We start from the raw sequence: 27323 nt of genomic DNA on the forward strand, positions 1-27323 counted from the left end.
TGCCAGAGTTTCTTTATTAAAGATTCAAAAATAGTCGTTACTTTTATCTATTAAAAATAAAATTATAAAATAGCTTCCATCTTTTGTGGATGAATTTTATATAAAAATAGAGGTATTTATTTTATATTGATTGGTTGTACCTTGTATCGACAATCGATTTTAAAAAATGCACACGAGCTGCAGAATAGCTGCGAAACTTTTGCATAAAAATAAACAATTTAATTGCTGCATATTTCTGTCGGTGTGTATACGCATCAATACGATATGAACTTGGGGCGCACCAAACACACATGTGTATGCACATTCGGCTGAAGAATTATTTACTGCAGTGTAAATAAACAACAATACCAGCCGTATTGTTTTTGGGTTCGATTCGAAATTCGAATACTTAACAACAATTGTTCGGCGGCGGGCACGAAGTCGAAAATCGAGGAGACGAGGAGGTTTCTGCCCAAAACCATGCCATTTTGCTCCTCACTCGATTCCTGATCGCTGGCCGGGCGCGATCTCCATTCCAATTGTATTGTTTTCCAACCTAAAAAAAATTCCTATTTATCGATTTTCCATTTGAATTCGCTGATTCGATCGTTTTGCGGCCCAATAAAATTAAAATCGTAAACTCGTTAGCCATTTATTCCGCCGTAAAGTTTCTCCATGGCCGCCGCGAAAGCCTCAAATCGCCAGTCGGAGCCGAAATTCCCGGTGGCGATGCCGCGAGGAGCGGTCACGTTGAATCCCAATCCGGCAGTGCCCAAATCGCCGGACGGAATCACCGCATTGGCCAGGAAGAGCATTACGTCCATGTCGGACGAAGAGATCATCCAGGAGAACCTCAACGAGATCCTCGAACTCAAGTCGCGCGTAAGTTCGGTTATTACCGGTGTTTTCGAAAAGTGCACTTTCAAAATTTACCAAATTTTCTAAGCCTTCAAAATGTTGAAAAAACTCGCGTTTTCGGAAATACTTCATAGTAGTACAGTGACAAAATTTCCCTAATACTAAAAAAAATGTTCCTAATGTTGAAAAACATCCCGTATTTTGGGAAAAATAATAGTGAATAAATTTCCCTTATGTTTAAAAATTTCCCAAGTGTTGAAAAATATCACTAATTAAAAAAAATCAATAAATCTTTTAATATTACAAAGGTAATGGTGTTTTTGGGAAAAAAGATAGTCTTGGACTTCTTAGACACTAAAACGGTTGAAAACCCCAATGTAAAAATCACCATTACGGATATTTCTTCAGTGTTTAAATTTTTGTTCTGTGTTTGTGACTCATCGGAAACACCTTGATTTACGGGCACGTCATTACGGATGATTTGGACTCCATGTTCTCCTAAAATTCACACGACGCCATCGTTTGTGGCGCCGTCATTACCAGCAGAATGTGTCAGACATTAAACCTGAAATGTTCCTATAGTTTCGCCTTAGATCTTTTGCACCTACAGTGGATATTAGATCAGAAAATAAGACTGAAAATATAAAATAACATATATAAATTTATAAAGAATCAAATAGTGCCTTAAAAAAATATTCCTTATTCTATATCCATTAAAAAACAATTAAGCAAAATCAACCTGTAAGTTATTTTTCTGGTCAGATCACCTTAATGAAATCCACACATCTCCCAGATACACAAAATCTCTAGACGTAAATCACGCTATTTTATGAAGTGTAAGATAATCAAACTTATATTAGGGTTCTCTTTTCTTGAATTCCTGTGTGCAATTAAAATTATTTTAATGGACAAGATGGTGATTTTAAACAATGTAGGAATAGCAAAAGCCAAGGTCTAACTATTCGTTTTATTTTTATGCATTGAAGACTCGTTAAAATTGTGCCCGAATACTTTTTTAGAAGATCATAATTCCAATAATCGATCAAATTTGAATATTTATGGAGTGATTTTTGTGTTGTTGTTGTTTTTTTTTTTTACCAATATCCACTGTAGAGTCTGTAGTTGCGAGTCCATTGTTTTTCTCTTGTGTATAAGCGTCTATATGCATGGAACGTGGAAATTGTAAACAATGGTTTTATGGCATCATTCGCAAAAACAGAAAGAGAGGAACACCTATAGCCCTGAAAATTCTTTTTCTGATTATGATTCTGCAAATGCAACCAGGGATGACTCAATTCTCATCTTTGATGTCCTTTTCCAGGAGGAACGAAAAGCCAATGGACGTCTAGTGGCTGTTATCGTCTGTTTTTTGGGTATGTTACGGGGCTTCGAGTTAAGTCGAACTTTTCTAACACAAATTCACAGATAAACACAATTTACTATACTCTGATAGTAAAGTAAAGTAAATTAAAGATTTCATATTCCATTGATAAATGTATTTTCCGCTGTGATTTTAATCCTTCGTGGCTTATTTTATTTTATTTTATTTAAGGTTCTTAAACTTTGCTTTTAACATGAATGTCTTTTTTATTGACATAATAAGTGTGACCATATATTTATACATTTACAAATCTAATATTTTTTACCTTGATATACAAATATTTTTGTAGTACACCTTTAAATTGCTTATAATATTAATTTTTAATACCCAATTTGTCATTCAATATGCAGATATTTTTTTATACTATTTCATTTCTTATCAATGTGTATATGGTTTAACAATTTCCATTTATTTCCTTTATTTAGACTTTCTGCATGTTAAACTAAAAGCAGGTTTTAAACTCAAAGTTACCAAACGTTTTCTAGGTTTAAAACCTATTTTTAGTTTAAAACCGCGGAAGAGAAGTTGATCCTAAATTTGAAAAAATAAATTAATTAAATCCATTTAAGAAAGTTATACAATTTTATCAACAAACTATTTTAAACCCAACATTGAGAAAAATTAAAATGATGATGGTAGCCTTAAAGTAGGGCTGGAAAGGCCTTCTTTTCCCTATTATCTTACTTCATTTTTTAAAGGTATATTGGAATCGTATGTGTACCTCAAATTTAAATCATTTGAATTTTTGAAGGGTAATTTGGGGGAAACCCCCCTTTTGGTGTTAGCAAAGTGCGACTGTAACCCCGACTAGTAAGTCCACCTCTCAACGGATCCCCATTCCACAGTGCTCTTCCTGGCCGTCTACCACGCCTGCGTCCGGAAGTCGGAGAACTCGCTGGCCGGCGTCCTTGTCCCGGCGGGCATCATGCTCTCCTACGGCGCCTGGGTGGCCGTCCTGGCCAAAAGGGACAAGCATCGGCGGGCCATGTTTGTAGGACACTTCACTTGCACTTGCGGCGAGCCAAGCGAGCTGAGTTCACCCAGAGATGCTCTTCCATTTTGCAGGAGCGGCACATCGAGGAGGTGGCCCTGAAGAACAAGATCGAGCTGGAGGAGAAGCATGCCCGCCATGCCAAGCATTCGCATTCGCATCATGTTCATGGTCACTCTGGCACGGATTCCACGGGCAGTGCGTCCAGCACATTGCACTATGTGAACGAACTGCTTCCGAATGGGGAGCACCGCAAGAAGCAGCGACGCCATGGGCACAAGAAGCGCTCCGGCGATCGGGAGGATCATCAGCAGAGCCTGGAGGTCGGAGTGCATCGAGGGACGCCCAAGAGACCGAGCTTCCGGCAGAAGCTCTTTGGCCAGACCATCGCCCATGTGAAGCTGGTGGAGGCCCAGAGCGACAGCACGGACTCGGCGGGCGGTCCGGGTCCGGGTTCGAAACCACCCAGGGGTACGAGTTCAAAACCCACTGGCGGCCAAAATCCCAATTCCAATCCCAATCCCGGCGAGAAACGCCCCCGGCTACAGCCGCAGGTGGTGCGAGTCAGCTCGGTGCCATAAGAGAGATATATGGGCACTTTTGTTTTGGGGTCGCCGAGGGGATGGCCTCGCTATTGTATCGAATAAATAAATGTATTATAAAAAATATAAACAGGAAATTCGCCTTTATAAATAGACGGCAATCAAAGGAAGGAAACGATCCGATCTCCGTTTCGAAATCAATGCTAAATACGTGAGAATTGTATTGTGCAAACAGTTCCGACCATCTGGCTTTGGGTGGAGATGTTTCGATATTTTGATTCAGTATTATTGTTTCATTTATCCCTTCATTAAACAAATTTTTCTTTTTATACATTTCTCAAATTTTTTTTTTTCCATGTCTTATTGAATGATCGGTTTTCCTTATAATGTTTCTAGGGCAATCATTTTTTGTATATTTTAATACCCACATTATTATTTTGTAATTGTTTTGTACAGATTTTAAAGGTCAAGCATTTTTCCTGTCCTACTCAGAGCATTTTCAAAACAAAGGTCGGTTTCGCCCCATCTTTCTTCCCTTTAATGTTTCCATGGGGCAATCATTTTATTGCATATTTTATTTACCACGAAATTTTCCTGCTTCCTCAATGGAAAATATTACAATTGTTTAAATCACCTTCAAAGGAATACACATAGTGGGTTTCCATTGTTTGAGGGAATTAATGGTGGCGTTATATTTAATGATCAGCACTATCCCCAGACGTTCGTGTGCGTGCTTCGAGACACGGAGTGGGCGCTAATTCCGGGCACATTGTTTTCGGTCATCAGATTGTTATTACAGTTTAATAGCTTACATGTGGTGGACCACACTCTGCCGCTGGGGGCCCCGATTTTAGGAATTCCCCCAGTACCAGAAGCACTCGCTTGTTTACACGGCGTGCCTTTCAGTGCGGCCGACTATGTTTGAACTGAAAAGAACATAAAAGTGGCTAAATTTATGAAACATTTTCCAACAATTTCGAATATTAATTTAATAAATTTTGAAGTTACTTTTTTTAAAAGCCACTTGAAAGGAACAAATTAAGAATTTTAAATTTTACAAATATGTGTCTATGTTCCCTCAGTGGTATAAAGTGAAAGGCAAATAGTTGGTAATGACTTGATTCAATTTCTTTTCTTACAATTATATATTAAAAAATTATACATAAAAACATAAAGTAATTAGACAACATTGATTCTTCTTTTTTATAATATTCATTTCATTTACAGATACAAATTTAAATTTTGTGGCTTTATAGGGTGTTACAGTCCTAATCATAATGATTTTACCCATAAATGTACTAATTCAAGTCCATTTAGGATAAAAAAAATAACTAATTTTATAAATTATTTACTTTTTTACAAAATATTAGATTTTAAACATTTGATATCGATTGTATACCGATTGCAAACACGTTACTATAATTTACTGTACTGGAATTCCCCCAACGTGACCTTCAAAAACCCCGATATTTATATCGATAGAAATTCCAGAACATAACTTTGTTAGAAAATCACCGTATCTTACAAGTTAACTGCATTCCCTTACGTTTTCCGGCATTACGTTTGCCGATAGCGATAACAGTGAAATAATAATTATTTATTTGTATTTACGCACTTTCGTTGCCGATAGCGATAACAGCGATAAGTCAGGTGAAAAATATCACGATGCAAATATTTATTTTTATACGAAAAGTATCGATTTTTATACATTTCTCCCATCCCTAGTGTCGGCTTTTGAATATAAAATAAACGACGCGCCGAAAGTAATTGTTATTTTTTCCCCGTGCCCCGTGTTTTTTTTCGCGTCTAGTAGTCCTTGTGCCCGTCGAACGGAAGTGTCAAACTTACCAGTGCTAGTCGCCCCAGTTGTGTAGTCAGTAGGAGCAAGGTTTCCACACAGGACAGACGTGTTTTCTGCTCTCGCTGCCCGGCAAACACAAACATTTATTGAATATTTTCTACTTTTTTTGTTCGGTCGTGTTTTTTTTTGTTTTGCTAGTCACGTTGTGCCATCGTTATTTTTTTTTCGTTTCGGTTTTCGGGGAACAGTGCCGTTGTTCGTTGGGGGTCAACTGACCTTGCGCGCCCCGCACCATGGACCTGCGCAGCTGGCGTAAGCTTCTTATCCAGTGGGTAAGTAGTAGAGATCCTGGGATCTTCGCAGGTCTTCCCGATGCCATCCACTTACGCGATTTCCCGACACAGGTGATCGAGTGTCGCTTCATTGAACACAACTTCATCACATTGGAGCAGTCTGACCTCGATACCTTCTTCTCGATTTACGTGCAAAAGGTACAGGTGGCGCCGGTGGAGGATGAGAACGCGCTGCCGGCCCAGCCCGGGGAGCGCCGCTCCCCCCTGCTGAACTTCCTAAGAGGTGAGTTCGGGTATTTTGCATTTCCAGCCGAAATAGTTTTGCACGTCATGCCTCCTGAAAAACAGGGTTGTCATCCTTCTCATAGGGGATTCTATTTTCCCAAAGTCATTGTTGCCCAAATGTCATGAGTCTACATGCCAAGACACGTTTGATATAGGAACTTTCATATAGAAAATATGGGACATACGCACCTACCAAATTCGATGGTTAAAGAACTGATTATATGAGAATTTCACTTTGTTAACAGAACTTTTTGAAATAGCAATATTACTCAGGGACTAAGGATCATTTTCTACCATTTCAGTCCTGCAAGGGTGTATAGGCTCTTATCTAGGCATGTATGTTAAGTTCCCCTTGAAAAGGTTTTGGATATATGTAGAAACATTCATACAGAAAAGGCAGACCTTGTATAGACCCTACCCGAGTTGATATTTAATTTGTAGAATGATAAATATCAGTATTATTCAAGGGCAAATGTTTATTTTATGCCATTTTAGTCAAATTTTAAATTGTGATTATAAATACAAGGTTATACTTCCTAAGAGGCGAGTTCGGGTATTTTGCATTTCCAGCCGAAATAGTTTTGCACGTCATGTCTCCTGAAAAACAGGGTTGTCATCCTTCTCATAGGGGATTCTATTTTCCCAAAGTCATTGTTGCCCAAATGTCATGAGTCTACATGCCAAGACACGTTTGATATAGGAACTTTCATATAGAAAATATGGGACATACGCACCTACCAAATTCGATGGTTAAAGAACTGATTATATGAGAATTTCACTTTGTTAACAGAACTTTTTGAAATAGCAATATTACTCAGGGACTAAGGATCATTTTCTACCATTTCAGTCCTGCAAGGGTGTATAGGCTCTTATCTAGGCATGTATGTTAAGTTCCCCTTGAAAAGGTTTTGGATATATGTAGAAACATTCATACAGAAAAGGCAGACCTTGTATAGACCCTACCCGAGTTGATATTTAATTTGTAGAATGATAAATATCAGTATTATTCAAGGGCAAATGTTTATTTTATGCCATTTTAGTCAAATTTTAAATTGTGATTATAAATACAAGGTTATACTTCCTAAGAGGCGAGTTCGGGTATTTTGCATTTCCAGCCGAAATAGTTTTGCACGTCATGTCTCCTGAAAAACAGGGTTGTCATCCTTCTCATAGGGGATTCTATTTTCCCAAAGTCATTGTTGCCCAAATGTCATGAGTCTACATGCCAAGACACGTTTGATATAGGAACTTTCATATAGAAAATATGGGACATACGCACCTACCAAATTCGATGGTTAAAGAACTGATTATATGAGAATTTCACTTTGTTAACAGAACTTTTTGAAATAGCAATATTACTCAGGGACTAAGGATCATTTTCTACCATTTCAGTCCTGCAAGGGTGTATAGGCTCTTATCTAGGCATGTATGTTAAGTTCCCCTTGAAAAGGTTTTGGATATAGAAACATTCATACAGAAAAGGCAGACCTTGTATAGACCCTACCCGAGTTGATATTTAATTTGTAGAATGATAAATATCAGTATTATTCAAGGGCAAATGTTTATTTTATGCCATTTTAGTCAAATTTTAAATTGTGATTATAAATACAAGGTTATACTTCCTAAGAGGCGAGTTCGGGTATTTTGCATTTCCAGCCGAAATAGTTTTGCACGTCATGTCTCCTGAAAAACAGGGTTGTCATCCTTCTCATAGGGGATTCTATTTTCCCAAAGTCATTGTTGCCCAAATGTCATGAGTCTACATGCCAAGACACGTTTGATATAGGAACTTTCATATAGAAAATATGGGACATACGCACCTACCAAATTCGATGGTTAAAGAACTGATTATATGAGAATTTCACTTTGTTAACAGAACTTTTTGAAATAGCAATATTACTCAGGGACTAAGGATCATTTTCTACCATTTCAGTCCTGCAAGGGTGTATAGGCTCTTATCTAGGCATGTATGTTAAGTTCCCCTTGAAAAGGTTTTGGATATAGAAACATTCATACAGAAAAGGCAGACCTTGTATAGACCCTACCCGAGTTGATATTTAATTTGTAGAATGATAAATATCAGTATTATTCAAGATCAAATGTTTATTTTATGCCATTTTAGTCAAATTTTAAATTGTGATTATAAATACAAGGTTACACAAGGGTTAGATATGTACATATATCAAATTCCCCCTTTTTATTTTCTTGAAAAGGTTTTGGGATTTTCAAAAGATTTTCTTTCTTCCATTTTACTTTATTGTCAATAAACTAATTGAAATAGTAGTATTATTCAAGGCTTAATGGCCATTTTATAAAATTTTAGTGAAATCTTAGATTATTATAAGACATGCAAGGGTATGTACACTTCTCAAGTCCTCTTTTAAGCTAGTTCCCTTGGCACCTTGAAAAGGTTTTGGGATTTTCCAAGGATTTTCCTTCCCTAACTTGTTGCTTAAAACTGCTTAAACTAATGAGACCCATTTTTATTTCAACGCAGATCATTATCCACAGTTCAGTGCCCGCATAGATGGCCGTGGCCAACTCGTGACCTCGGACTACGCGTACGTCTACACACTGCTCCTGCACTACTCGTGCGTGAAGCAGCCCAGCGCGTTCATCCACAGCATCTGCAAGAAGCTGCCGGAGCTAGTGCAGACTTGCATCGCCAACTTCTTCCGCCAGACGTTGGAGCAGCAGCTGACGCGTCAATTTATACGCCAGTCTGTGAACAATGTGGCTGTGGTTTACCGCCAGGGCGTCCAGATCAGCCCCAGTCGTCCGAGCTGCAGCACCATGAGTCCCGAGCTGCAGGAGGATCACGATCACGACACTAACGTGTACCACTTGGAGAACAAGAGGCTAATTAAACTCAACGATACGCTCAATGAGATGGTGGCCAAGGGAGACGCACATCTGGCCGAGATAAAGGAGCAGCTTGGCGAGAAAGAGCGTCAGATAGACGATTTGGGTGCTCAAATCTTGGATCTGCGCGAGCGGAATGAGTGGCTCGGAACTAAGATCACGCTGATCGATGAGGAGCGAAGCAGCGAGGCAAGCCGTTCGGAGAAGGAGCTGCGCTGTCATACGTACTTGCGTGACAAGTATAACCATTGTCGAAGCCAGCTTAAGGATAGGATCGAGGACATGGATAAGTTGTCCCGCCAACTGGATGCGTCCAACTGGGAGAACGCGTGTCAACGAGTGCTCCAGTTGCAGTCTGAATGCGAATCCCTCAAGGTGACAATGGAATCGCTAAACGTGTACATAAAGACAAGGGCGGATAAGGAGCAGCGTCTCACCAGCCAACGGGATGAGCTCAATATCCAAAACGATTTTCTGAACCAGCAGTACGGCAAGTTAAAGGAGGATTCAGACTATTTTCTGGGCCGCATCTCTAGCCTCTTAAGAGCCGACAACTCTGTGAATTCCCTGACATCCTCCATCGACTCGACAACGGACGAAATTGGCAAGCGGTTCCGTGATATTGAATCGTTGCTCGAGCAGCACATGAAATCGTTTGATGAGACTGAGGCGAGGGTGAATAGTTTGAACGATGAGTTGGCAGATCTTCAGCGACGCAATGCAGAGCTTACCAATGAGAACGAGACACTGATTGCCCAGAAGGTCCAAGAACTGGGTCAACTGGGTGAGGATATTGAAAAACTGAATGACGTGATTAAAAAACAGAATGACGAGATCGCCAGTCTTACCAAAAACATTCCTCTGTTAGAAAAGGTTGTGAAAAAAACTCAGGACAAGATGGCGAAGGCTCATGTGTTGGTACAAAGCTTAAGTACGGCAGCCATCAATTCTATTGCCACCATTGAGCCTCGTCTTTTGAAATGGGGTTCAATCTCTACTTATGCGGGATGCACTGATGCAAAAGACCCCGCGCAATTCCAATCTTGGATGACCCAGTTTGTCGACATCTATGACCAAATGGATGCCAGTCGCCAGACTCTGGAAAACCGCTACGTTGAGGCCTCGAGCAAATTGGATACGCTTAGCCAGGCCAAGAAGCGATTGGAGGAGCAGGTGCAGCAACTGCAGAATAAGTCGACTAACGATCAGATCCCTATGCTAAAGCCACTCAACGAAACCATCAAGAACCTGGAGCTGGTGAACGACAAGCTGACCAAGGACAACCTTAAGCTTCATGACATGAATCTAGAGTTGGGTGAGAGTCTGATGAAGTCCCACAAAGAGGTGGAACGTCGCGCGACCAAATACGTCCAGCTGGAGGCTGCGGATAGGCGGAAGTCCAGCGATCTGCACGATTGCCGGAAGAAACAAGATGAACAGAAAGCGGAACTGAAGTCCATGCAGGAAAAAATGGCCGCGTTAAAGGAAACTTATGAAAAACAGATTGAAGAACTGAAAGCTAACTGTGATCAGCGGTCCAAGGAAGTTGAGAAAGAGGTGGATGGAACCCAGGACTTGCAAATAAACCTAAAGGAAAGTGAGGACAAGGTATCGAAACTAGTGGAAGAGCACAAGCAACTGTTGAAGAACACGAAAGATGAGCACGAAAAGCGTTGCAAAGAGCTAGAGAAGCAGTTGGCCGAAAAGGATGAAGAGCAGTCAAAGTTGAAGGCTTTGGAAGAAGAATGTCAAAAGCGCTGCCAAGACATCGAGAAGCAGCTGTCCGAGAAGGAGTCCCAGTCCTCGGAGTTGGTCAAAGAGCACGAAGAAGAAGTTAAGACAATCAAAGCGGAGCTGGAGGAGGCTCGCTACCAGGAGAAGGAGTTGCGCCTAAAGGACAAAGAGCTGCGCGAGACCATACAGACCCACAAGCAACTATTAAGGGAAACTACTTCCGATCTGCAGGATTCTCGCCTTCAGGAGCAGAGCATGCGCCAAACTATGGAGACCCACAAGCAACTATTGATGGAATCGGGTCCCAGCGAGGAGCTCCTCATTTTGCGTAATAAGCTGCAGGAGGAAGAGAAGCTTACGAAAGAGCTCAGAGCAAAGCTAGAGAAGCAGGGATCCAGCGAGGAGCTTCTCAGTTTGCGCAATAAGCTCCAGGAGGAAGAGAAGCTTACGAATGAGTTCAGAGCAAAGGTAGAGAAGCTAGAATCCAGCGAGGAGCTTCTCAGTTTGCGTAATAAGCTCCAGGAAGAGGTGAAGCTTACGCATGAGCTCAGGGCAAAGGTAGAGAAGCTAGAATCCAGCGAGGAGCTTCTCAGTTTTCTCCAGGAAGAGGAGAAGCTTACGCATGAGCTCAGGGCAAAGGTAGAGAACCGAGAATCCAGCGAAGAGCTTCTCAGCTTGCGCAATAAGCTCCAGGCGGAAGAGAAGCTTACGAATGAGCTCAGGGAACAACTTGAGCACCGAGAATCCAGCGGGGAGCTGCTCAGCTTGCGCAATAAGCTCCAGGCGGAAGAGAAGCTTACGAATGAGCTCAGGGAACAACTTGAGCACCGAGAATCCAGCGGGGAGCTGCTCAGCTTGCGCAATAAGCTCCAGGCGGAAGAGAAGCTTACGAACGAGCTCAGGGCACAGCTGGAGAATCGAGAATCCAGCGAGGAGCTGCTAAGCTTGCGCAATAAGCTCCATGAGGAAGAGAAGCTTACAAACCAACTAAGAGCAGAGCTGCAGGGGTCACGACCCAGCGAGGAGCTTCTCAATTTGCGTAATAAGCTCCAGGAAGAAGAGAAACTTACGAATGAGCTCAGGGCACAGCTGGAGAATCGAGAATCCAGCGAGGAGCTGCTCAGCTTGCGCAATAAGCTCCAGGAGGAAGAGAAGCTTACGAACCAATTAAGAGCACAGCTGGAGGAGCGAGGATCCAGCGAGGAGCTTCTCAGCTTGCGTAATAAGCTCCAGGAGGAAGAGAAACTTACGAATCAGCTCAAGGCGCAGCTAGAGAAGCGAGGGTCCAACAAGGAGCTTGTCAGCTTGCGTAATAAGCTTCAGGACGAAGAAAAGCTTACTAAGCAGCTCAGGACAATGCTAGAGAAGAGAGAATCCAGCAAGGAGTTGGTCAGTTTGCGTAATAAGCTCCAAGAGGAAGAGAAGGTTACTAAGCAGCTCAGGCTGAAGCTAGAGAAGCAACGTAAAGAACTGAGTAAGGCCAAGGCGGACCTGGAGGACTTGAAAAGCGCCGATAAGAATTTGCACAGTCTACAAACCAAACTTAAGGACGAAGAGAAGCTTACTCATCAACTTAAGGAGGAGCTGAGCTCGGCTAAGGACCAGCTCGGAGGCGATGCAAGCAGTACTACTGAACTAAGAAAACTGTACGACAACTCCAAGGAGGAGCTGATCTGTTTGACTAACAAGCTCGAGAACGAAGTGAAGCTTATGGATCAGATGAAAATGTTGCTAGACAAGCAACACAAAGATCTGGTCCAGGCCAAGGAGCAGCTCAAGAGCGCCGAGAGCTCCAAGGAGGAACTGCTGGCTCTCCAAACCAAACTTCAGCATGAACAGAAACTTACGGATCAGCTTAAGGAGGAGCTGAGCAAGGCCAAGGCCGAACTCGCAAGCAATGCAAATAGAACGACGGAACCAAATAAATTGTATCAGAGCTCCAAGCAGGAACTGCTCAGTCTACAAACCAAACTTCATGACGAACAGAAACTTACGGATCATCTGAGGGATCAGCTTAGGGACGAAATGAATAAATTGTGTGGCAGCTCCAAGGAGGATCTGCTCAGTTTACAAACTCAGCTCCAGAACGAAGAGAAGATCAGGAATCTGCTCAAGAAGAAGCTGTTCGAGAAAGAGGAAGAGCTAAAAACGACCAAGTCCCAACTCGAAAGCAATGCAAATCGCATGGCGCAAGTAAATGGAAGCTCCAAGGAGGAGATGCTCGGCTTGCATAATAAGCTCCAGGACCAGGAGGATCTGCTCAGTTTACAAACTCAGCTCCAGAACGAAGAGAAGATCAGGAATCTGCTCAAGAAGAAGCTGTTCGAGAAAGAGGAAGAGCTAAAAACGACCAAGTCCCAACTCGAAAGCAATGCAAATCGCATGGCGCAAGTAAATGGAAGCTCCAAGGAGGAGATGCTCGGCTTGCATAATAAGCTCCAGGACCAGGAGAATCTAAGTCATCAGCTCAATGCTGAGCTGGCCAAGCAGCAGGAGCTGCTCAGCACAGCCAATGCCCAACTCGAAAGCTACGCACAACTGGAAGCGTTGTTTGACGGCTCAAAGGATGAGATGGTAAGGCTTCGGAATATGATTCATAAGGAACAAAAGCTTTCGGAACAGCTCAGAGCAGAGATGAAGGATCAGGCCGATGCTCACCAGAAGGAAGTGGATAGTTTGAAACTAGCAAGGGATTCCATACTGCCTGAGATCCAAGTGGTTAAGGGGCGAATGGTGAAGGCCGAGCGCGAATACCAGATCAGTCTGGCCACCCTGGAGGACCAAATCGAAACGTTGGATGAGCGCAACAAACAGGCCGAAGTTGAGTGTCTCTCTGCCAAAGAGCGGATCAAAGAACTGGAGTCAAGTTGCAAGGCCAAGGAGGATCAGCTCTTGCAAGCCGAGCTCTTGAACGATTGCCTGGCGCTCGAGATTAGCTGCCACAATGGGGAGGTGGAAAAACTAAACCAACAGCTGGCAAAGAAAGATGAAGAGATGGCTGAATTGCGCAATTGCGCTGGGCGTAACCAGAAGCTGGGGCAGCAGGATATGGACGAGTTGCAGCAACGTTTGGATAGCGAGATGGTCAAACGCCAAAAGGCCGAGGATCAGTTGGCCGCAGCCAGCGAACGGCTAACCGATCTTGTCCAGGAATTGGACGGAACACGACTCGTCCACGATGCCTGTCAATACGAACTGGAGGAGAAGACGCGCGAGATTGAAACCCTTCGTGCCGAGTCGACGGACCGCATTCGTTCCTATAAGGAGCGCCTGGAAGCCTTATCACAGCAGCTGGCCCAATGCCATGACGACCTGGCCGAGCTGAGGTCGGCCAACGAGAGCCGATCGCAGAGTCCGGAAGCGGACTCCAATCTCGGCCAGCTGCGCCAGGAGGCGGTGCGAAACAGCAAGCTTGCGCTGGACTGCCAGATCCTGCAGGCCAAGTATCGCGACGCCAAGGATGAGATCCAGCGCTGCGAGCAGAAGATCAAGGACCAGCGTCTCGAGATGGAGGGCAAGTTGGACAAGATGAAGACCAAGATGGTAAGTCGTTTTGATTCCTAAAACCGAGTGCGGCTGGTGGCATGGACATGTACTTATCCAATAATCCCAGAAACCATGCCATTTTAGCCCTGCCGTTGAATTTTTTTTTTGCCTGTGCATGTTTTTTACGTTGTTTGTTGTTTTGCTGTACTAACTTGTCCAGAATTAGAGGGTGGTGGTGGTATCCTTGTGTATGTGCTCTTGCAGGTCCTCAAAATTCACCGAAGTTTCGGTTAAAATTGATCGAGAGATGGAAACCTAGCTATAAGGTTTACTTACATACAAATATTCGATCTAGTTATGTCCTTTGTCCATAAAAATCTAGGGATTCTTTGAGTATAGACGGAACATAAGGAATATCCTATAGCAGCAGAGAGCTTAGAGAACTTGGGGAACTCGCATACCAAGTTTAATTAAAATTAAAATTAAAATTTAAATTAAAATTTTAAATAAATTTATTTAAAATTTAAAGAATTTAGGTCAGGGTATTTAATCGATCTCTTATTAAAATTTGAAATCATAATATATGGCATATCCACAATTGCTGAGTTGTAGCTTTATTTAACCGAACTGTCACATCATGGAATTAAAAAGCATATATCTTTCCTTCCTCTCTCCATTCACTCCTTCAAACAAAAAAAAACACCAATCAAACATCCTCCATTCCCCATCCCAATCCCGGAACCCCAAAAATATCCCATAAAACCCCATGCCAACCTAAAGACCCAGACAAATCTGTCGATCGATCCGAAGACTGTTGGCCGCCTCACGATGGTCTCAAGAGGCACAGATGTGACACGTGGGGCAGAAGTGGCAGCCGAAGTGGCAGCCGAAGTGGCAGCTGAAGAACAAGCGATACCAATGGCAGTACAGATATTGGCCAGGCGCATTGGCAACGAACCGGTAGAGGTCGCGAACCCTGACAACGAACCGGTGGAGGTCGCGAACCCTGACAACGAACCGGTGGTAGAGGTCCGAAACAATGAAGTCGCGATCCCGCGCCGTAACGCATACCAATACCGATCCCTGTTATTGCTGGTCGGCCTGCTTGCCTTACTTTTAGCTGGACTTCTTTTAACTCTATATGAACGACACACAGATCGATATCGTTTTTAATAGCCCAACGGAGTTCTAGACTGACAAATGTAGATTTTGTTATTAGCTATTTACATGTTGTTATATACTTATGTACCTACTTTGAATATATATATCTGATGAATTTCCACAATGCCACGGCATTGCCCAAAATGTTTTTTGTTTGTTGTTTATTTGTTATCCTCGCTGTACTCACTGCTGTCTCACTTGCTCGCCCCCCGAAACCCGAACCCAAAATATACACTGCCCTAACTTGTCCACGTTCACCCACACGCCACACGCACCCGGACATTTGACACACCATCCGCAGCGCTCCTTGTACACGGCGGAGGTGACCCGCATGAAGGAGAAGCAGGAACGGGATGCGGCCAAGAGTGCGTCCGAGATGGAGGCCCTCACAGTCCAGGTAAATATGGCTATAACCCTTGGAATTCTAATGCTAATTCGGTATCTGTCTTTTTAGAACGCCAAGTACGAAGAGCACACGCGCAAGCTGTCGAACCAGATTGTCCGGCTGAACGAGAAAATCCTGGAGCAACAGAAGCAGCATGCCATCATCAGCACCAAGTTGCGCCATCTGCAGATGCAGCCAGTGTGCGAGGCGAAGCCTACCACTGCCACCATAACCGTTTCCTCCAGCTTTGGGTGGAGATGTTTCGATATTTTGATTCAGTATTATTGTTTCATTTATCCCTTCATTAAACAAATTTTTCTTTTTATAGATTTCTCAATTTTTTTTTTTCCATTTCTTATTGAATGATCGGTTTTCCTTATAATGTTTCTAGGGCAATCATTTTTTGTATATTTTAATACCCACATTATTATTTTGTAATTGTTTTGTACAGATTTTAAAGGTCAAGCATTTTTCCTGTCCTACTCAGAGCATTTTCAAAACAAAGGTCGGTTTCGCCCCATCTTTCTTCCCTTTAATGTTTCCATGGGGCAATCATTTTATTGCATATTTTATTTACCACGAAATTTTCCTGCTTCCTCAATGGAAAATATTACAATTGTTTAAATCACCTTCAAAGGAATACACATAGTGGGTTTCCATTGTTTGAGGGAATTAATGGTGGCGTTATATTTAATGATCAGCACTATCCCCAGACGTTCGTGTGCGTGCTTCGAGACACGGAGTGGGCGCTAATTCCGGGCACATTGTTTTCGGTCATCAGATTGTTATTACAGTTTAATAGCTTACATGTGGTGGACCACACTCTGCCGCTGGGGGCCCCGATTTTAGGAATTCCCCCAGTACCAGAAGCACTCGCTTGTTTACACGGCGTGCCTTTCAGTGCGGCCGACTATGTTTGAACTGAAAAGAACATAAAAGTGGCTAAATTTATGAAACATTTTCCAACAATTTCGAATATTAATTTAATAAATTTTGAAGTTACTTTTTTTAAAAGCCACTTGAAAGGAACAAATTAAGAATTTTAAATTTTACAAATATGTGTCTATGTTCCCTCAATGGTATAAAGTGAAAGGCAAATAGTTGGTAATGACTTGATTCAATTTCTTTTCTTACAATTATATATTAAAAAATTATACATAAAAACATAAAGTAATTAGACAACATTGATTCTTCTTTTTTATAATATTCATTTCATTTACAGATACAAATTTAAATTTTGTGGCTTTATAGGGAGTTACAGTCCTAATCAGAATGATTTTACCCATAAATGTACTAGTTCAAGTCCATTTAGGATAAAAAATACCTCATTTTTGTTTAAGTATTTACTGTTTTACAAAATATTAGATTTTAAACATTTGATATCGATTGTATACCGATTGCAAACACGTTACTATAATTTACTGTACTGGAATTCCCCCAACGTTACCTTCAAAAACCCCGATATTTATATCGATAGAAATTCCAGAACATAACTTTGTTAGAAAATCACCGTATCTTACAAGTTAACTGCATTCCCTTACGTTTTCCGGCACTACGTTTGCCGATAGCGATAACAGTGAAATAATAATTATTTATTTGTATTTACGCACTTTCGTTGCCGATAGCGATAACAGCGATAAGTCAGGTGAAAAATATCACGATATAAGTATTTATTTTTATACGAAAAGTATCGATTTTGATACATTTCTCCCATCCCTAGTGTCGGCTTTTGAATATAAAATAAACGACGCGCCGAAAGTAATTGTTATTTGTTCCCCGTGCCCCGTGTTTTTTTTTCGCGTCTAGTAGTCCTTGTGCCCGTCGAACGGAAGTGTCAAACTTACCAGTGCTAGTCGCTCCAGTTGTGTAGTCAGTAGGAGCAAAGGTTTCCACACAGGACAGACGTGTTTTCTGCTCTCGCTGCCCGGCAAACAGAAACATTTATTGAATATTTTCTACACTTCTTGTTCAGTCGTGTTTTTTTTTATTTTGCTAAAGTCACGTTGTGCCATCGGTATTGCTTTCGGTTGGGTTTTCGGGGAACAGTGCAGTTTTTCGGCGGGAGTCTAGTGAACTTGCGCGACCTGCACCATGGATCTGCGCAGCTGGCGTAAGGTCCTTATCCAGTGGGTAAGTAGTAGAGATCCTGGGATCTTCGCAGGTCTTCCCGATGCCATCCACTTACGCGATTTCCCGACAGGTCATCGAGTGTCGCTTCATTGAACACAACTTCATCACATTGGAGCAGTCTGACCTCGATGCCTTCTTCTCGATTTACGTGCAAAAGGCCCAGGTGGCGCCGGTGGAGGATGAGAACGCGCTGCCGGCCCAGCCCGGGGAGCGCCGCTCCCCCCTGCTGAACTTCCTAAGAGGTGAGTTCGGGTATTTTGCATTTCCAGCCGAAATAGTTTTGCACGTCATGCCTCCTGAAAAACAGGGTTGTCATCCTTCTCATAGGGGATTCTATTTTCCCAAAGTCATTGTTGCCCAAATGTCATGAGTCTACATGCCAAGACACGTTTGATATAGGAACTTTCATATAGAAAATATGGGACATACGCACCTACCAAATTCGATGGTTAAAGAATTTCACTTTGTTAACAGAACTTTTTGAAATAGCAATATTACTCAGGGACTAAGGATCATTTTCTACCATTTCAGTCCTGCAAGGGTGTATAGGCTCTTATCTAGGCATGTATGTTAAGTTCCCCTTGAAAAGGTTTTGGATATAGAAACATTCATACAGAAAAGGCAGACCTTGTATAGACCCTACCCGAGTTGATATTTAATTTGTAGAATGATAAATATCAGTATTATTCAAGATCAAATGTTTATTTTATGCCATTTTAGTCAAATTTTAAATTGTGATTATAAATACAAGGTTACACAAGGGTTAGATATGTACATATATCAAATTCCCCCTTTTTATTTTCTTGAAAAGGTTTTGGGATTTTCAAAAGATTTTCTTTCTTCCATTTTACTTTATTGTCAATAAACTAATTGAAATAGTAGTATTATTCAAGGCTTAATGGCCATTTTATAAAATTTTAGTGAAATCTTAGATTATTATAAGACATGCAAGGGTATGTACACTTCTCAAGTCCTCTTTTAAGCTAGTTCCCTTGGCACCTTGAAAAGGTTTTGGGATTTTCCAAGGATTTTCCTTCCCTAACTTGTTGCTTAAAACTGCTTAAACTAATGAGACCCATTTTTATTTCAACGCAGATCATTATCCACAGTTCAGTGCCCGCATAGATGGCCGTGGCCAACTCGTGACCTCGGACTACGCGTACGTCTACACACTGCTCCTGCACTACTCGTGCGTGAAGCAGCCCAGCGCGTTCATCCACAGCATCTGCAAGAAGCTGCCGGAGCTAGTGCAGACTTGCATCGCCAACTTCTTCGGCCAGACGTTGGAGCAGCAGCTGACGCGTCAATTTATACGCCAGTCTGTGAACAATGTGGCTGTGGTTTACCGCCAGGGCGTCCAGATCAGCCCCAGTCGTCCGAGCTGCAGCACCATGAGTCCCGAGCTGCAGGAGGATCACGATCACGACACTAACGTGTACCACTTGGAGAACAAGAGGCTAATTAAACTCAACGATACGCTCAATGAGATGGTGGCCAAGGGAGACGCACATCTGGCCGAGATAAAGGAGCAGCTTGGCGAGAAAGAGCGTCAGATAGACGATTTGGGTGCTCAAATCTTGGATCTGCGCGAGCGGAATGAGTGGCTCGGAACTAAGATCACGCTGATCGATGAGGAGCGAAGCAGCGAGGCAAGCCGTTCGGAGAAGGAGCTGCGCTGTCATACGTACTTGCGTGACAAGTATAACCATTGTCGAAGCCAGCTTAAGGATAGGATCGAGGACATGGATAAGTTGTCCCGCCAACTGGATGCGTCCAACTGGGAGAACGCGTGTCAACGAGTGCTCCAGTTGCAGTCTGAATGCGAATCCCTCAAGGTGACAATGGAATCGCTAAACGTGTACATAAAGACAAGGGCGGATAAGGAGCAGCGTCTCACCAGCCAACGGGATGAGCTCAATATCCAAAACGATTTTCTGAACCAGCAGTACGGCAAGTTAAAGGAGGATTCAGACTATTTTCTGGGCCGCATCTCTAGCCTCTTAAGAGCCGACAACTCTGTGAATTCCCTGACATCCTCCATCGACTCGACAACGGACGAAATTGGCAAGCGGTTCCGTGATATTGAATCGTTGCTCGAGCAGCACATGAAATCGTTTGATGAGACTGAGGCGAGGGTGAATAGTTTGAACGATGAGTTGGCAGATCTTCAGCGACGCAATGCAGAGCTTACCAATGAGAACGAGACACTGATTGCCCAGAAGGTCCAAGAACTGGGTCAACTGGGTGAGGATATTGAAAAACGGAATGACGTGATTAAAAAACAGAATGACGAGATCGCCAGTCTTACCAAAAACATTCCTCTGTTAGAAAAGGTTGTGAAAAAAACTCAGGACAAGATGGCGAAGGCTCATGTGTTGGTACAAAGCTTAAGTACTGCAGCCATCAATTCTATTGCCACCATTGAGCCTCGTCTTTTGAAATTGGGTTCAATCTCTACTTATGCGGGATGCACTGATGCAAAAGACCCCGCGCAATTCCAATCTTGGATGACCCAGTTTGTCGACATCTATGACCAAATGGATGCCAGTCGCCAGACTCTGGAAAACCGCTACGTTGAGGCCTCGAGGAAATTGGATACGCTTAGCCAGGCCAAGAAGCGATTGGAGGAGCAGGTGCAGCAACTGCAGAATAAGTCGACTAACGATCAGATCCCTATGCTAAAGCAACTCAACGAAACCATCAACAACCTGGAGATGGTGAACGACAAGCTGACCAAGGACAACCTTAAGCTTCATGACATGAATCTAGAGTTGAGTGAGAGTCTGATGAAGTCCCACAAAGAGGTGGAACGTCGCGCGACCAAATACGTCCAGCTGGAGGCTGCGGATAGGCGGAAGTCCAGCGATCTGTACGATTGCCGGAAGAAGCAAGATGAACAGAAAGCGGAACTGAAGTCCATGCAGGAAAAAATGGCCGCGTTAAAGGAAACTTATGAAAAACAGATTGAAGAACTGAAAGCTAACTGTGATCAGCGGTCCAAGGAAGTTGAGAAAGAGGTGGATGGAACCCAGGACTTGCAAATAAACCTAAAGGAAAGTGAGGACAAGGTATCGAAACTAGTGGAAGAGCACAAGCAACTGTTGAAGAACACGAAAGATGAGCACGAAAAGCGTTGCAAAGAGCTAGAGAAGCAGTTGGCCGAAAAGGATGAAGAGCAGTCAAAGTTGAAGGCTTTGGAAGAAGAATATCAAAAGCGCTGCAAAGACATCGAGAAGCAGCTGTCCGAGAAGGAGTGCCAGTCCTCGGAGTTGGTCAAAAAGCACGAAGAAGAAGTTAAGACAATCAAAGCGGAGCTGGAGGAGGCTCGCTACCAGGAGAAGGAGTTGCGCCTAAAGGACAAAGAGCTGCGCGAGACCATACAGACCCACAAGCAACTATTAAGGGAAGTTACTTCCGATCTGCAGGATTCTCGCCTTCAGGAGCAGAGCATGCGCCAAACTATGGAGACCCACAAGCAACTATTGATGGAATCGGGTCCCAGCGAGGAGCTCCTCATTTTGCGTAATAAGCTGCAGGAGGAAGAGAAGCTTACGAAAGAGCTCAGAGCAAAGCTAGAGAAGCAGGGATCCAGCGAGGAGCTTCTCAGTTTGCGGAATAAGCTCCAGGAGGAAGAGAAGCTTACGAATGAGCTCAGGGCAAAGGTAGAGAAGCTAGAATCCAGCGAGGAGCTTCTCAGTTTTCTCCAGGAAGAGGAGAAGCTTACGCATGAGCTCAGGGCAAAGGTAGAGAACCGAGAATCCAGCGAAGAGCTTCTCAGCTTGCGCAATAAGCTCCAGGCGGAAGAGAAGCTTACGAATGAGCTCAGGGAACAACTTGAGCACCGAGAATCCAGCGGGGAGCTGCTCAGCTTGCGCAATAAGCTCCAGGCGGAAGAGAAGCTTACGAATGAGCTCAGGGAACAACTTGAGCACCGAGAATCCAGCGGGGAGCTGCTCAGCTTGCGCAATAAGCTCCAGGCGGAAGAGAAGCTTACGAACGAGCTCAGGGCACAGCTGGAGAATCGAGAATCCAGCGAGGAGCTGCTAAGCTTGCGCAATAAGCTCCATGAGGAAGAGAAGCTTACAAACCAACTAAGAGCAGAGCTGCAGGGGTCACGACCCAGCGAGGAGCTTCTCAATTTGCGTAATAAGCTCCAGGAAGAAGAGAAACTTACGAATGAGCTCAGGGCACAGCTGGAGAATCGAGAATCCAGCGAGGAGCTGCTCAGCTTGCGCAATAAGCTCCAGGAGGAAGAGAAGCTTACGAACCAATTAAGAGCACAGCTGGAGGAGCGAGGATCCAGCGAGGAGCTTCTCAGCTTGCGTAATAAGCTCCAGGAGGAAGAGAAACTTACGAATCAGCTCAAGGCGCAGCTAGAGAAGCGAGGGTCCAACAAGGAGCTTGTCAGCTTGCGTAATAAGCTTCAGGACGAAGAAAAGCTTACTAAGCAGCTCAGGACAATGCTAGAGAAGAGAGAATCCAGCAAGGAGTTGGTCAGTTTGCGTAATAAGCTCCAAGAGGAAGAGAAGGTTACTAAGCAGCTCAGGCTGAAGCTAGAGAAGCAACGTAAAGAACTGAGTAAGGCCAAGGCGGACCTGGAGGACTTGAAAAGCGCCGATAAGAATTTGCACAGTCTACAAACCAAACTTAAGGACGAAGAGAAGCTTACTCATCATCTTAAGGAGGAGCTGAGCTCGGCTAAGGACCAGCTCGGAGGCGATGCAAGCAGTACTACTGAACTAAGAAAACTGTACGACAACTCCAAGGAGGAGCTGATCAGTTTGACTAACAAGCTCGAGAACGAAGCGAAGCTTATGGATCAGATGAAAATGTTGCTAGACAAGCAACACAAAGATCTGGTCCAGGCCAAGGAGCAGCTCAAGAGCGCCGAGAGCTCCAAGGAGGAACTGCTGGCTCTCCAAACCAAACTTCAGCATGAACAGAAACTTACAGATCAGCTTAAGGAGGAGCTGAGCAAGGCCAAGGCCGAACTCGCAAGCAATGCAAATAGAACGACGGAACTAAATAAATTGTATCAGAGCTCCAAGCAGGAGCTGCTCAGTCTACAAACCAAACTTCATGACGAACAGAAACTTACGGATCATCTTAGGGATCAGCTTAAGGACGAACTGGATAAATTGTGTGGCAGCTCCAAGGAGGATCTGCTCAGTTTACAAACTCAGCTCCAGAACGAAGAGAAGATCAGGAATCTGCTCAAGAAGAAGCTGTTCGAGAAAGAGGAAGAGCTAAAAACAACCAAGTCCCAACTCGAAAGCAATGCAAATCGCATGGCGCAAGTAAATGGAAGCTCCAAGGAGGAGATGCTCGGCTTGCATAATAAGCTCCAGGACCAGGAGGATCTGCTCAGTTTACAAACTCAGCTCCAGAACGAAGAGAAGATCAGGAATCTGCTCAAGAAGAAGCTGTTCGAGAAAGAGGAAGAGCTAAAAACGACCAAGTCCCAACTCGAAAGCAATGCAAATCGCATGGCGCAAGTAAATGGAAGCTCCAAGGAGGAGATGCTCGGCTTGCGTAATAAGCTCCAGGACCAGGAGAATCTAAGTCATCAGCTCAATGCTGAGCTGGCCAAGCAGCAGGAGCTGCTCAGCACAGCCAATGCCCAACTCGAAAGTTACGCACAACTGGAAGTGTTGTTTGACGGCTCGAGGGATGAGGTGGCAAGGCTTCGGAATATGATTCATAAGGAACAAAAGCTTTCGGAACAGCTCAGAGCAGAGATGAAGGATCAGGCCGATGCTCACCAGAAGGAAGTGGATAGTTTGAAACTAGCAAGGGATTCCATACTGCCTGAGATCCAAGTGGTTAAGGGGCGAATGGTGAAGGCCGAGCGCGAATACCAGATCAGTCTGGCCACCCTGGAGGACCAAATCGAAACGTTGGATGAGCGCAACAAACAGGCCGAAGTTGAGTGTCTCTCTGCCAAAGAGCGGATCAAAGAACTGGAGTCAAGTTGCAAGGCCAAGGAGGATCAGCTCTTGCAAGCCGAGCTCTTGAACGATCGCCTGGCGCTCGAGATTAGCTGCCACAAAGGGGAGGTGGAAATACTAAACCAACAGCTGGCAAAGAAAGATGAAGAGATGGCTGAATTGCGCAATTTCGCTGAGCGTATCCAGAAGCTGGGGCAGCAGGATATGGACGAGTTGCAGCAACGTTTGGATAGCGAGATGGTCAAACGCCAAAAGGCCGAGGATCAGTTGGCCGCAGCCAGCGAACGGCTAACCGATCTTGTCCAGGAATTGGACGGAACACGACTCGTCCACGATGCCTGTCAATACGAACTGGAGGAGAAGACGCGCGAGATTGAAACCCTTCGTGCCGAGTCGACGGACCGCATTCGTTCCTATAAGGAGCGCCTGGAAGCCTTATCACAGCAGCTGGCCCAATGCCATGACGACCTGGCCGAGCTGAGGTCGGCCAACGAGAGCCGATCGCAGAGTCCGGAAGCGGACTCCAATCTCGGCCAGCTGCGCCAGGAGGCGGTGCGAAACAGCAAGCTTGCGCTGGACTGCCAGATCCTGCAGGCCAAGTATCGCGACGCCAAGGATGAGATCCAGCGCTGCGAGCAGAAGATCAAGGACCAGCGTCTCGAGATGGAGGGCAAGTTGGACAAGATGAAGACCAAGATGGTAAGTCGTTTTGATTCCTAAAACCGAGTGCGGCTGGTGGCATGGACATGTACTTATCCAATAATCCCAGAAACCATGCCATTTTAGCCCTGCCGTTGAATTTTTTTTTTGCCTGTGCATGTTTTTTACGTTGTTTGTTGTTTTGCTGTACTAACTTGTCCAGAATTAGAGGGTGGTGGTGGTATCCTTGTGTATGTGCTCTTGCAGGTCCTCAAAATTCACCGAAGTTTCGGTTAAAATTGATCGAGAGATGGAAACCTAGCTATAAGGTTTACTTACATACAAATATTCGATCTAGTTATGTCCTTTGTCCATAAAAATCTAGGGATTCTTTGAGTATAGACGGAACATAAGGAATATCCTATAGCAGCAGAGAGCTTAGAGAACTTGGGGAACTCGCATACCAAGTTTAATTAAAATTAAAATTAAAATTTAAATTAAAATTTTAAATAAATTTATTTAAAATTTAAAGAATTTAGGTCAGGGTATTTAATCGATCTCTTATTAAAATTTGAAATCATAATATATGGCATATCCACAATTGCTGAGTTGTAGCTTTATTTAACCGAACTGTCACATCATGGAATTAAAAAGCATATATCTTTCCTTCCTCTCTCCATTCACTCCTTCAAACAAAAAAAAACACCAATCAAACATCCTCCATTCCCCATCCCAATCCCGGAACCCCAAAAATATCCCATAAAACCCCATGCCAACCTAAAGACCCAGACAAATCTGTCGATCGATCCGAAGACTGTTGGCCGCCTCACGATGGTCTCAAGAGGCACAGATGTGACACGTGGGGCAGAAGTGGCAGCCGAAGTGGCAGCCGAAGTGGCAGCTGAAGAACAAGCGATACCAATGGCAGTACAGATATTGGCCAGGCGCATTGGCAACGAACCGGTAGAGGTCGCGAACCCTGACAACGAACCGGTGGAGGTCGCGAACCCTGACAACGAACCGGTGGTAGAGGTCCGAAACAATGAAATCGCGATCCCGCCCCGTAACGCATACCAATACCGATCCCTGTTATTGCTGGTCGGCCTGAATGCCTTACTTTTAGGTGGACTTCTTTTAACTCTGCATATGAACGAAACAGAGTTCTAGACTGACAAATGTAGATTTTGTTATTAGCTATTTACATGTTGTTATATACTTACATATGTACCTACTTTGAATATATATATCTGATAAATTTCCACAATGCCACGGCATTGCCCAAAATGTTTTTTGTTTGTTGTTTATTTGTTATCCTCGCTGTACTCACTGCTGTCTCACTTGCTCGCCCCCCGAAACCCGAACCCAAAATATACACTGCCCTAACTTGTCCACGTTCACCCACACGCCACACGCACCCGGACATTTGACACACCATCCGCAGCGCTCCTTGTACACGGCGGAGGTGACCCGCATGAAGGAGAAGCAGGAACGGGATGCGGCCAAGAGTGCGTCCGAGATGGAGGCCCTCACAGTCCAGGTAAATATGGCTATAACCCTTGGAATTCTAATGCTAATTCGGTATCTGTCTTTTTAGAACGCCAAGTACGAAGAGCACACGCGCAAGCTGTCGAACCAGATTGTCCGGCTGAACGAGAAAATCCTGGAGCAACAGAAGCAGCATGCCATCATCAGCACCAAGTTGCGCCATCTGCAGATGCAGCCAGTGTGCGAGGCGAAGCCTACCACTGCCACCATAACCGTTTCCTCCAGCTTTGGGTGGAGATGTTTCGATATTTTGATTCAGTATTATTGTTTCATTTATCCCTTCATTAAACAAATTTTTCTTTTTATAGATTTCTCAAATTTTTTTTTTTCCATTTCTTATTGAATGATCGGTTTTCCTTATAATGTTTCTAGGGCAATCATTTTTTGTATATTTTAATACCCACATTATTATTTTGTAATTGTTTTGTACAGATTTTAAAGGTCAAGCATTTTTCCTGTCCTACTCAGAGCATTTTCAAAACAAAGGTCGGTTTCGCCCCATCTTTCTTCCCTTTAATGTTTCCATGGGGCAATCATTTTATTGCATATTTTATTTACCACGAAATTTTCCTGCTTCCTCAATGGAAAATATTACAATTGTTTAAATCACCTTCAAAGGAATACACATAGTGGGTTTCCATTGTTTGAGGGAATTAATGGTGGCGTTATATTTAATGATCAGCACTATCCCCAGACGTTCGTGTGCGTGCTTCGAGACACGGAGTGGGCGCTAATTCCGGGCACATTGTTTTCGGTCATCAGATTGTTATTACAGTTTAATAGCTTACATGTGGTGGACCACACTCTGCCGCTGGGGGCCCCGATTTTAGGAATTCCCCCAGAACAAGAAGCACTCGCTTGTTTACACGGCGTGCCTTTCAGTGCCGCCGACTATGTTTGAACTAAAAAGAACATAAAAGTGGCTAAATTTATGAAACATTTTCTAAAAATTTCTAACTTTAATTTAAAAAAATGTAAAGTACTTTATTTAAGAATTATTAAGGAACAGGTTTCTACTTTTGAATTTTACAAACATGTGTCTATAGTTCCCTCAATGGTATAGAGTGAAACGCAAATAGTTGGTAAAGACTTGATTCAATTTCTTTTTTTTTACAATTATAAATAAAAACATATTAGACAACATTGATTCTTACTTTTTATAATACATAAGTTCATTTTATTTACAGATACAAATTTAAATTTTGTGGCTTTATAGGGAGTTACAGTCCTAATCAGAATGATTTTACCCATAAATGTACTAATTCAAGTCCATTTAGGATAAAAAAAATAACTAATTTTATAA

General features: G+C 43.4%; 3 protein-coding genes across 5 annotated transcripts; all 3 read left to right on the top strand.

Moving 5' to 3' along the window:
- The first annotated feature begins 464 nt into the window (after nucleotides 1-464).
- LOC108006547 (uncharacterized) lies at nucleotides 465-5769 on the top strand. Its single transcript, XM_017070078.4, has 4 exons — nucleotides 465-861; nucleotides 2159-2210; nucleotides 3064-3209; nucleotides 3284-5769. The coding sequence occupies exons 1-4, from the start codon at nucleotides 655-657 to the stop codon at nucleotides 3788-3790; spliced, it is 912 nt and encodes a 303-aa protein (XP_016925567.2). The 5' UTR covers nucleotides 465-654; the 3' UTR covers nucleotides 3791-5769.
- LOC108006525 (putative leucine-rich repeat-containing protein DDB_G0290503) lies at nucleotides 5745-25759 on the top strand. 3 transcript variants are annotated; one of them, XM_070997575.1, is made up of 6 exons: nucleotides 5745-5884; nucleotides 5957-6128; nucleotides 8628-11254; nucleotides 11336-14269; nucleotides 14993-15208; nucleotides 25445-25759. In XM_070997575.1, exons 1-6 carry the CDS (start codon nucleotides 5846-5848, stop codon nucleotides 25640-25642), a joined length of 6186 nt encoding a protein of 2061 aa, XP_070853676.1. In that variant the 5' UTR covers nucleotides 5745-5845; the 3' UTR covers nucleotides 25643-25759. The 3 variants fall into 3 exon arrangements, with proteins under 3 accessions (XP_070853676.1, XP_036676210.2, XP_036676209.3); XM_036820315.3 differs by having other exon boundaries at nucleotides 8628-14269; XM_036820314.3 differs by lacking the exons at nucleotides 14993-15208; nucleotides 25445-25759 and adding exons at nucleotides 15675-15770; nucleotides 15828-17707 and having other exon boundaries at nucleotides 8628-14269.
- LOC136117340 (putative leucine-rich repeat-containing protein DDB_G0290503) lies at nucleotides 17730-27167 on the top strand. The gene is made up of 5 exons (XM_065868020.2): nucleotides 17730-17888; nucleotides 17959-18130; nucleotides 18984-24535; nucleotides 25917-26012; nucleotides 26070-27167. Exons 1-5 carry the CDS (start codon nucleotides 17850-17852, stop codon nucleotides 26361-26363), a joined length of 6153 nt encoding a protein of 2050 aa, XP_065724092.2. The 5' UTR covers nucleotides 17730-17849; the 3' UTR covers nucleotides 26364-27167.
- The last annotated feature ends 156 nt before the right edge of the window (nucleotides 27168-27323 follow it).

Source organism: Drosophila suzukii, chromosome X (assembly GCF_043229965.1).
Source record: "Drosophila suzukii chromosome X, CBGP_Dsuzu_IsoJpt1.0, whole genome shotgun sequence".
NCBI lineage: Eukaryota > Metazoa > Arthropoda > Insecta > Diptera > Drosophilidae > Drosophila > Drosophila suzukii.